Here is a 12,460-nt window from a genome sequence, read left to right on the forward strand (position 1 = left end):
ACACAGAATAAGGATTGGTTAAAGTCACAATGCAAAATGAAAACAATGTGATATTTTGCCAAACACATGCCATATCAAATATTGGCATAGAAGCTGACTTTAACATGGGGCCAGGGGGGGCACCGACGTCCTTTGTACCTCCTTACTGTTTATTAATTGCCATAAAATGTGAAATTTGGCAAAATGTCAAATTGTTTTGACATAAATGAAAGTTATTTGAACTGGTTGGTTACCGCTCCAGCATAAGTTCAAGTGTGGATTGTAAGTATCAACAACCTTGATATGAACCATTGACTAAAAAACATTTGCTTGTTACACTCACCACACTTGTACTTAGTATTTGGAGTGTATACCTATCTACAATACAATGATAAAAAGTTTGGACTCTGTAGGTCAACAGTGCATCTTTAATGTATGAGACTAAATAAGCTTACCCCTCAAGTATGTATAGGCCAAAAACAATATTTAATTTGAATTATGTAGTGCAGGAAAGGACATACAATCAGGGTTAGCGGTAGGATTTTCAAGTTAGTAGCCACACTTACTCAGTGTGGCTAATTTGGTCCTAATTTATTAGCCACACGCAACTTTCATTAGCCACACAGTAGACATGATGTTTAAGTAAACTAATTAAAACATTTGTAAAAACACATTCAGAGACACACAAGACCTTATAAACATTTTTAAGAACAGACAAATCATCATTATGTGATTTGGGAAAATTGTTTGAACTCAGACCAAAATAAAAATGAAAAAGAGTAAAATATTGATGAACATGTTACATCCTCATCTATATATACTCTTTTGTTGTTGATTTTGCAAAACCTGTATTGCACTTTATGATCAAGATCCCCAATGGGGATAGGATTTCAATAAAGGCTTACTTCACTTTACTTTATGTGCTCTTACCCTGGTTAAACCCCGATACAGAAAGGTGATGAGCGTATAATAGATCATTACAGTTAATAAAATTACTTTTCCGATCAGAAAAACTATTGAAAAGGTGTTACAACAATGGGACATTGAAGTTCCCGCGACAGCATCGCTAGGAAAATGCCACGTTTTACCTTCATGAATCTGTGTCCCTCCGTACCCCCGTTACCTAAATAGAATAGTCCCACTCCGCACATCCGCCATTGTTTATTCTCACTCAAGGCCACGATGAGACGTTGGTTTTCCTTCTCTAAATATGCAATTTCATTTGTTTGACGCTATTATCAGTTCATCAGTGAAGAGTTTTTACCGATTACTATTACAACTTTCACTGCTACGTCGTTGTTTTCACAAGATGTAGACCGTTTGATATTGCAATGTCGACTTGCTTTTATCATGTGCAGTCAATGCACATGCCATGCCAGCTGGTTTTATGGTTCACACAATGCTGTCGATCGACAGCATACACGACGTCTTTGTTTCACGTTTACTTTTCACAAGTTATGATTAATGTGGAAATTTCACTAAAATATCGCTGATCCAGGGATTTTGTAATCAGTTTGATTTGATACTGCGATATGAAATATTGTGTCAATAAAGCTCAGCACTACCTCCATGATCTCAGTATCAGCGTGATCGGAAGGCCAGTTCATGGAGATCGCGAGAATATTTTGTCTTCCTTTACAATTTCAAGTAAGCGCTTTAAATAAAGAGTTTTTTATTTTGTCTTTAGCATATATTTGGACTGCTTAGTTTTATCAATTTCGACGAAATCAGCTGTCGCCACGCTTTTGAGATCGTGGCGATTGCCGATGGGTTTTTGTTCGCCACAAACAAGCATAGTGATGTTGACAACTACATGCATGCCAGTGCACGATTTCAAAGTAGCCAGGAGGAAATTCTAATGGTCTTTTAGTGGAAATATAGGTATTAAACGACAGTGAAACAAACAACATTAGTTATCGTGACCTTGCTAAAGTGCAATCTCGGATCATGTATGATCTGATGATCATGCCAAATTACCATGTCGGATTATGCCGTGATTCTGAAGTGCGCGTACTTCCTTAGTAAATCGGTCAACATAAAACTTTAAAAGCACACACTTTAGCGATCGAAGTCAAAAATGATGTCAAAATCAATGCACAACTGTCGAAATTACCCAAAATAAGCAACAGAAAACTAAAAGGAATCGCTGTGTCGAAAGGACAGTACGTTAACATAAAAAGACGCCAGTTTGTATGACATGGAGGCCGGAGGTAGAAGGACAGAGCATTCCCTCGCTCTCACCCAGCTATTAGTACGGGCCGCCGGTCGGGTTGCCTCGCTATTAAAAGCAATGGATTCGCCGGTACTGGGGAGTACCGAGTACGGAGCCTCGGAGGCCATCATTCTTCAGTCTATCGAAGGAGCGTTTCGTGCCAAAAAATACATGACAGCAATCAAATATACGCTAAAACCTTTAAAACGTCAAAATTCGCAACTGACCGAGAAACATGAAGGCCTCGGGGTTTTTTTTTCAAAGTCCTCGAAAAAACAACGCTAACTTGTTATGTGCGCATGCGCATATTAAGGGGAGACCATTTGATTTCGGGGGGGGGGGTATGCAGGAAGTGGGTATGGGAACTTTTTTTGTTAGAGAGACAGCATTTTTTGATTTCTACAGTCAGACCTGCATCAATTTTTTTTTTCAAATGGAGTAGCAGTGCAATTTTCAAATTTAAGCCAGTGTTTCACATATCACAGGATGTTTTTATTTATTCATTTTACATTCCAACAAATGACAAACAAAATGGAAAGTCTATTATATATACAACTTTAAATTATAGAACACTTTTTTAGCAAATCAACTGTGATCAGTACTATACCTGCTTTTCTTTAAAACAGTCAATTCCTTTTATGTTCTCAGGGGAGATGTTATCTTTTGTGGTCAGAGAAACAAGGCTCACACATTGTATTTCATTATATTTGTTGTTCCTCAATTTTCATTGTCAACTTGTAATCTTTCTAACATAAACATATTTATATTGAGAGAATAATGTATTGGTTTTAACACTAGTTTATTGACTCCTATCTTGTGTTTTAAATTTTCACGATTTACAGAAGTCAAATAGTCCCATCTAGATATTGCCTATACCATTGAGATATTGCAACAGAAATCCTGAAACATGATTTCTTGGGTCAGAAAAGGGAAGAAAAACATCGAGTGCACCGAGGTGTAAAGTAGTGAATGCTTATATCATAAGTGCTGGAAGAAAACACATAAGAATTACTTGTGGTAAAAACATTTGCGTGCCTTTGGCAGCATGCCAGCAAAGAATACATGAAAATGAAGTTTCCAATTTTGCTCATTTCAACAGCATTGTGACAATTCCTTTTTTATTTCTGTCTGTTATGAGAATATTTTTTTCTCAAGCCATTACAGGCTTAATTTTTTCTTTTATTTCACCTGGTGACAATTTTTTTTCCTCGAAATCCTCTATACCCCCCCCCCAGAAATCAAGTGGTTCTCCCCTAAGTGAGCCCCTGACCTATACGGGCCAGTGGATTACTTCCTCAGTAGAACTGATATGCCTGCCAGTACCGGTGTTTATCGCCTACGGAGGCCATCATTCTTCAGTCGATCAAAGGCGCCTTTCGTACCAAAAAAATACACGACAGCTGCAAAAGTGCATCACTGTCAACTTTACCAAAAATGTGCCCATACCGAGAAACAAGATGGCGTCCGTTTCGATTCTTCAACTCAGATTTTGTCCTACAGTTGTGCGCATGCGCAGACGGTAGCTTTAGCGAAAGTGAGGCAAAATCAAGTAAATATAAAATAAAAATGGATAAAAATATTGTTTAAAAATAATGTGAGGCATGTATCACCAAATCTTGAACATTTCTGACGGTTTTTCAACTATACGAACACCCATGCCAAACATCACAATAATCAAATCAGTGGTTTTGAGGAAAAAGTGAAAATAGTGGTTATCAGAAAAAAGCTAAAAAAGTGACTTTAAAATGATTCAATCAAAAAAGAAAAAAGACCGTTTGAGATACATGCCCAAGTGACCACCAGACCAAATTTCAGAAAAAGTTACTGAAGCGTTTCTGAGATACCTGCGTCCACAGCATACGGCCCACTGTATGCAACAACAGAGGCCGCGTCATCACATTAGTACTTTGGGCCTTTGGCCAAAGGACTAATAATCTGATTAGCTTTCATAATTTTATGATGACGACTATTACTTTCCGATCTGAAAATAGCACATTAATTTTAAACCCTGGGGTGCAAAATAAACAAAGTCTATAAATAGAGGTGCTGTATAATGTTACTGACTGATGTCTACGTCAACATGCATATAATGCAAAATTCACAACATTCAGAACCATGAAAGTAAAATAATACGAGTCTGTTATTATAAGTCACATTCATTGCCGCCATTGCTGTATCTATATATTGATATCAACACACTCTTACTTAGTTTTCTGTAACCTTTTAAACCAGATAAAGTGGTATTCTTTGAAATAAATCTCTTAAAAGGAAAGTTTCTTTTTAATTTTCTGCTGTAGCTCTACTGTAAACATTCTCTTGGAAATGTCACTGCAGGTATTAATGAAGCTGATAGGCAAAATTCCCAGTGTAAACACATTTAATAGAACCTGTACAGTGATGACTGGACGCAACCTTTGATATTTTCCTTTCACATTCTTAGTTTCAAAGAAATGCGATCCATGTACATTTTAGGACATGAAGACTGTACGGAATAGTAAATTACTTACTTGATAATATACAAAATGTTGATTTCCTTTTTGACCATGACAGGGATAAAATGTGATGAATGTTCCTGGTGATGAACCTGCCACATCAAGGCAATTCTTACTCCGACCTGGTCTCAAATCTACGTGCCACGTCATTTGAAAATACTGCAAACAAATATAGATAGCAACAACTTTTCTTGTATGAGGGTATGATTTTAATGCCATGCAATATGTTTTATCGTAATTATCATAAACTCTTTAGCACTGTTCTCTGACTATCTATATCTAAGTGTATGAATCCGATTTTCAAACCTTTCACAGGTTCTATGTCTTTGCAACTCTCATTCAAAAATGACATTAGAAATGTACACAGGGAAAAGCATGATTGGGCTGCCTGGTGACTGCGTAATATGAACATCTGTGGTTATATGGTTATATGCACTCATGGAAGACATTATAAACATGAATCATGTCTTGTTGATTCTGTAAATGCCCTGAAGAGATGATATTTCGATTTCTGTTCTAATCCCAACGCTTTCCACATGGTGGCTACTCTTGTTATGAGTATTTACATTCACTAAGACTATTGTGAGGTTATTTGTTTCTGGCCGTAAAATAATCATCCATTGAATTCTATCCAGGAACCGCATTGTCTGGCTTCAAAAAAGTAATACAGTAAAACCTGTCTAATTGAACTCTACAGGGACTGAGAAAACTGTTCTGTTTGGAGACGTGTTCAGTTTACAGAGGTCCTTTTAACATAGAGTTCTATTGGAATGGGACTTGGAAAAGGGTTCAGTTTAGATAGGTTTCCAGTTTAGACAGGGTTCAGTTTGGTTCACTGTTTCACCAAGCAAAGCAACTGTATAGACTGTTTTAAGTTAAAGTAGAAAGGAAGACTTTATTTATGCTGTTTGTTCTCTCTCTAAAACCACTTGCTTTTCACAGAGGAAACATACAGAAATTATTATCAGCATCACTGAATGCAATCCAATGCACAAGCAATGAGATATTTTTTATACAAAAGAACAGCTACATGTAGTAAAATAAATGTGTACCTGATCACTGTTAGGTGAAGTGTTGTCTGTTTTGCACCTTCTGACTTTAACTCTACTCCCATCACGGCCTCCTGCACCATCCAGACAGAGATCTCTGCCAACATTCTTCACCTAAAGCAATTAAAAGTAGCATTAGTCGTGGCAATTTACAATAGAACAAAACTTTAAGCATGGCAGATATAGAAATATCCAAGACAACAGAGCATCCAGAACAATATGCAAGAACCGCTCATGGTATACAGTGTAGAGTTGAGGAGGAATGATAGATTTGTGAGTTGGGTAACAGACTTATGACCATATTCATGACCATGCAGAGCCAGGAGACTTGGGGACCGCGTGATGGATACCTCATCCTGTGAATGGGCTTCTCCCCGTTGGATGGATGAGTGAGTGAATGAATGAATAAATAAATAAATAAATAAATAAATAATGATGATAACTTCAGTCAGATATGATTTAACTAACTAATGTTGAGATTTGAAAGGTATTAAAAATCTGTATATCATGTTCTCTCTCCACCAAAAACAAACAGTAAACTTACTTCTCCCCAGGCATATGGTGGTGGTTCTACAGGCGGATAGTACTTGAGTATGTCTGGTGCTATCTCAGTCAAGTACCATTTGAAACTCTTACAGTTTAACCGTTTTTTCAGCTCCAACTGGGCGCTGATGTCACCAAACTTTTGCCCTCTCAAATGAGGACGTCTTTGATAGAAATACTCCTTGTATTCATCCATCCAAACTTCAACAACCCTCATTAAATTCTGCAATCAAAATCAGAGAAAATCAATGCCGGTATTTTTGACAATCAGAATCAACTGTTGAGATCTGCAACTGATTGCATCAAGAAACTGACAGATACATAATTTACCTGAATCAGCAAAAGCCAATCAGGTTTTAGTTACCTGTTGTTGATTTCAGATAACTTCACCAGGTTTGGAATCACCAATTGTCTGCAAATTATTCTTTTATTGGAAACACTAGAATCTCCATTCAATCACTGACACAGAAGAATTGTTCTCAAAGCAAAATAAACGGCATCACCTATGCTACCAGTGTAATAAATTTGAAATATTGTTAAAATACGCCATATCAACTTGAGAGCAAAGAGGAAAAGGATAGAAACTGCTTCAGCAAGTTAAAGATCTTTCTTGTGGTTGTCCCTGTAATGACTATTGTTTGGTTTCATCCAATTGATTATTGTGACCCGAGTGGACCAAACCACACTAACAGGGATGTCAGGGTTGAATTTGGTGTGCAAAAGTTGAAGGATTATCTGAGGAAATCTTGAACAAAACTTCAACAATGTACGGATAAGGTTTTCATCAGATTTATTCCATGAGGAAACTGACTAAAACAATTTAAAACAGTAGAATGAAAACAGTAGACCAGCACTTTGTTTACATACAGTGTACACGTTCATGAATGCAACTCTACTTGGAGAATAAAACAGTCAAACATGAATATTTCAATGTAATATAAAGTACCGCGTTTGTGGAGCCTGGTCCCGAGGGAAACGAGTAAGGTGAAAATTTTCTGTAAATGTGTCCAACCCTGGAACAGGGAACGTCTTCCATTATGCCACCACACATCCACACCTGGCAAAGAAATGACACAATGAAATAATTTATAACAAAGGCTGCTTTGTGAAAATGTAATTTCTACCGTAAACAAAATAAATATCCATTTCTCATTCATAACACTCTCTGGAGAGCATGAAATAGCTTTTTAGAAGATCTTCATTAGCCAAAAGAAACTGAAAACAATCCTACCTTGAATGACAAATCATATTGTTCGCCTCCCCATATCTCTAATCCTGCATCATAGCCACCAATTTCACTGAAGTACAATCGATCAACAGCAAACAGGCCTCCAGCCATTATAGGTGACCTGGTTTTATGGGAGAAATATTTGAAAATATCAATGTCACAGATTTGTTGACAATCATCTAGAGTATTGCACTGTGACGTTAAATGGCCATTATTTGTAACTTTTGACCATTTTTTAACTCGGAAAATTCCATGTTGGAGGCTCATATTTGTTGCAAAATTTTGTTTTACGAAGAAACAAACATGATTAGTGATGTTATAGCCACATAAAACTGCTAATTTTTGTTCAAACGTGTTGCCCTTCCGAGCTCGTTTGTTGACTTCTGGCATGCTCAGCGTGCTGGGAGAACGCAGATATGGTGACGCCGCGATCACACTAGATGTACAAGTTCACGTTCATTGTGGGATCAAAACAACATTGCGTCGTGGATTGCCAGACATCTGGCTACGCAACGTGCTCGGACAATGGACTACGACGTAAGTACGGCATAAGTAATGAATATTTATTTGAAATTGCTGTAAATGGCTCGCGCAGGTGCAGAAGAATGCCTACGTTGCAATCCCCGTGTCAACAGAGTTTGTATTTCTGTCCGGACAAAATTGAAATTTTCGTCGTAAAATCACATTGTTATTTAGTTGTAGGGCACGTAATGTTTTCGAATAATATGCGATTAGCTGTTATTGACAGGCTATTCAACATGAGCCAGCGATCATTTCAATCAAAACTACGGAAAAATCGCCAGAAGATACAGCTAATGGAACTTTAAATCATATTCCACCCATCTGATAATAATTTGTCTCTGCTCTGGAAACTGGTCTAGTGTGAAGAAACCTTTTTAAAGTTCCATTAGCAAGAATTTGTTTAAGGTAGAATGCGCCTCAGGGACAAATATTCAGACTCTCAAACTTTTACAAATCTCTTCTGATCTACCAATTGTGGCAGCTCATTTTTAAAGCTCTTGGTGTGATGAAAATCTTCACCATCAGAGTTTTTTAAAATTCAAAAATTTAATTTTTTTCATAGAGGTAACACCTGGATGGTGGCCATTTTGAATTTCAGATATCGGTCAATTTTAAGTTATTTGTTTCTCTAATATCAAAATTTGCACCGTGACCCATGATTTTTATTCATGATTTGGTGAGAGAAAGGTTGAAAGTTTCATTAAGTTTGAGCACAAGCTTAAGTCTTTCAGTTTCAAGGCGCATACTAACTTAAGGTATTTTCCAGTATTCTGTTCTGTTTTCTGACATACATGTACATGTAATTGTGTTACTCACAAATCATGTTTAAAATTCCATGTGTTCAACTCATTGACATATCCTCTGTCTATAATGTCAATTATTATACATCTACCATCGAGAACAATAGAATTTTGCGTTCGCTAAAAAGTCGTACCGAACCACGTTCCGTAACACGTACGTTTCAAGGCACCCCATTCCCTGCGGCTGTATCTGCGCGTTCACTGTAGAACGGTTTCAAGGGACCCATTGGACGAGTGCCAGAACAAGTCTCGCGCTTTCTGTACCGTCGTCCGTGTGTAGTGCACTGCCCACAAAAAACGTTCAGAGAGCGCGTCCGAGATAGCGTTCCACACTGGGCGATAAATCGGAAGAAAAATTGTTGACATTGCACGAAAACGGTCACTACTCTGACATTTTGATGCCCCAGTCACGAATGTAAGATGTATAATAATAAGGTTATCACGGATATACCGCAAGGATGCACTTGGACATTTGCGCCGCGCATCGCCCTCGCTTGCGTCGGGCGATACGCTGCGCCAATGTCCTCGTGCATCCTTTGCGGTATTTTCGTAATAACCTCATAATATTAATGTTAACACCTGAATTTTAATCTAAACTAGAGTTCAGTTGTCAACAATATCAAGGCATACTGTACTTGTGTTCCATGCATTAAATTGCCAAGGCAAATATGACGTAATTCAAAATAAAATGTGGAAATATTGTCAAACATTTCAGCTATTGTCCAGAATGTATGTAAGTCTGTATCTTTCTTTGTGTTGAGGATTTTCCAACCGTCAACAAAATAACCTGTTAAAGGAGCAGGGTTTTTATCAGCCAAGCAGCTTTATCTCCGAGCAACTTGACCTGTGCACATCATTTACAAGAGTGAAAAAGATTAAAATCACACTAACAGTCAATGTCAACAAGTTGTAATGGGAAAATGAGCGGTTGAGAACTATCACTGCAAGTAGTACTCTCATGGGAGTCTATAATGCAGACTTCACTGAATGGGTGTCCCTCTCTGACTAACAATGTAAACATTCATTTTCTCTTTAAACATACAATATAATGTACTGCCTGTGATTATAATCCCTACCCTAGTCAAAGTTTGGTATCACCTAATTATTTACAATGGTTTGGTAGGAACCACATACAAGGAATGGGGTTGAAAGGGTTCAGGTATCCACACTGCAAAATACTTGTCTGATAATCATTGCAGTGAGGTAAGCTCATATCCGCGTGGTGAGTATTTAGGCAATAAACCATCCCCAGTGACAGGTGCTATATACTGCAGGATTTTAACCTTTTCATGGCATATTTGTTGAATACGCAATGGCAAGTACATATGGACTGAACTGATCAGATCCTAATGGTATATCCACTCCTGATATGAATTATTGCTATTACATTCAAACAGAATGCTGAAAGTCTGCTATGAAATGTTAAAAAATGAATTTCAAGTTTTTGTTCCATCTACGCTATATTGTTAATACATCACTATTATTTTCACAGCTCAGATTGCTGTATTTTAACCATCAACTGACTGCCATACCTAAAATTGCTTTCAAATAATTTCTGAGAATGGATACAGCATCGTTTATGAAGTTATACGTACTCACACTTCATTTGCACTATAATGTCATCCAATTCAACTGGAGTTGCATGTTTTTGCAACCCTGCATGCTTTTCTATGCAACCAGTGCATGACAATTTGTTACGTGCTGAAAAGATCCCAACTAAATGCAGGTATACCTCTGCAGCTGTCAAGATCACATCACCAATCAATCTCCTAAACTATGTTTTATACCTTTTTTTAACATGTCATGTGACTATGTCTAAGCCAATCATGATAACCAAATGATAAGTGTGATGTACTAAATTGATATAAGATAATACACTACAGAGGCATGATGTCATCTTGTGTGTCGCTTTGCATAGCAAATGTAACTGATGCAGTATTTCTTGTTCCTTCTGTAATATGATTCTGTATGTGTCTCACTAATTAACATTATGCATCGTTACTGTATCCAAACAGTGAGTGAGAAATCCTACATTTTACACAAGTGGGTAGAATGTGTGGCAAGGACATGTTTCTGATAAGGTTTTTCTCCTGTGAAACTTCATAAAAGGAGTATGGGTAAAAATAGAAACAATCCACAAATTGATGGAAGGTGTGAAATATAGACAAGAATGGTCTAATCTATAGACAAGAATGGTCTAATCTATAGACAAGAATGGTCTAATCTATAGACAAGAATGGTCTAATCTATGAAATGGTGTTAGATCTTGTAATTCAATAGTGCCTTACTCAAAACGGTTGATAAAATACCTTTTTATTAAAAGATCAGTTATAGCAGCATGATCAGTCTGTTTTTAAAAGAGTGTCTTACGTTGCTTTTTTGATGCTGAAAATCAAAACTGAACAGCTGTGCTCTGACTCTGAGACCAGATTTATAAATAAATTTTGAAGTGATCATATGTCTGTCACCTGACTCCTCAAAGGCAGAGATTAATGAGATAAGAAAACTGTATTTGACTGTTTGTGCTTTGATGTGTGATGTCAGCCATTGCTGAGGGCTTGGAGCGGATGGAATCTTGAAGAAAGCTATAATAATCACTTTGGAATATTATGATAAGAAATGTTTGATACAGGATTATGAATTGAAATATGAGTTGGTAATTATTAGATTTACATATGATGGAGAGATATACTTTTGACATAGGCGATGTTTATCAACCGGCCTTGTTCAAATATTCTTTGCATATCTTTTCCTTTTTCAGTCGGGGAGGAAGTTCACAAGGGAGTGTATCTGTGTTCTTCGCAAGTTTTTCTAATGCCTATAATCAAAATGAATTATGGGAATCAGGTTATTTCATTATAGACTTTATTTCAGACTCATTGTCCATATAACAGTGAAAGAAAATCTGGTGATAGATATACACAGCTTGGTTAAGTTATACAAAAAGTAGCTTATTCCATAACTTTATCGTTTCAGAGTTTAAATATAATGAGTCATACTCACATCGTACAATCTCATTACTGCTTCTCAGAATAAGCAATGTTTATCAACCGGCCTTGGATCCAGTGCCAGTGTTATATTAACTCAAGAACAAGGTATACTCAGGAAATCATACCACATGAAATCATGTCTGCAATCTTGAAAGGGCAAAATGATGGATTGCAGGATTTTTTTAAGAATCAAAGACGACGTAAGACATTTCAAGATTTTGGTTGCTTTGCCCTCTATGTCACCTTGTACCCAAGTTGTACTTTCATTAACATCAGCAACTAAAACATGACCAACAGTGAAAAGGATCAATAAACTATCCTGCTGATGTTGCTATGGTAACATGTCAAGGAAAAGTACATGCCATTTTTCCTTGTTGATTTTGTAATCTAGCATGCAGGCAGGATGTGTACAGATCTCTCATGTACCTGTAGGCACTGAAGTATATTGCTTTCAACTGTAAATACAATTCTCACTAACCTTTCTGCTGAGTTTTACGGCACTGGATCCATGGATTACATGACTAGCACTTGATCCATGGATTACATGACTAGCACTGGATCCATGGATTACATGACTAGCACTGGATCCATGGATTACATGACTAGTACTGAATCCATGGATTACATGGTTAGTACTGGATCCAT

At 37.1% G+C, this 12,460-nt stretch overlaps 1 protein-coding gene across 2 annotated transcripts in view; it reads right to left on the minus strand.

Moving 5' to 3' along the window:
* LOC139131954 (polypeptide N-acetylgalactosaminyltransferase 10-like) overlaps positions 1-12,460 on the minus strand; it is a 43,224-nt gene that overhangs the window by 8,481 nt on the left and 22,283 nt on the right. For both annotated transcript variants that reach the window (XM_070698290.1, XM_070698289.1), the window contains exons 8-12: positions 7,507-7,624; positions 7,222-7,332; positions 6,277-6,498; positions 5,736-5,846; positions 4,699-4,842 (exon numbers count right to left, since the gene is read on the minus strand). In XM_070698290.1, coding sequence (XP_070554391.1) covers positions 4,699-4,842; positions 5,736-5,846; positions 6,277-6,498; positions 7,222-7,332; positions 7,507-7,624 — 706 coding nt within the window. The remainder of the gene's footprint in view (positions 1-4,698; positions 4,843-5,735; positions 5,847-6,276; positions 6,499-7,221; positions 7,333-7,506; positions 7,625-12,460) is intronic.

Source organism: Ptychodera flava, chromosome 4, assembly GCF_041260155.1.
Source record: "Ptychodera flava strain L36383 chromosome 4, AS_Pfla_20210202, whole genome shotgun sequence".
In the NCBI taxonomy this organism is placed as follows: Eukaryota; Metazoa; Hemichordata; class Enteropneusta; family Ptychoderidae; genus Ptychodera; species Ptychodera flava.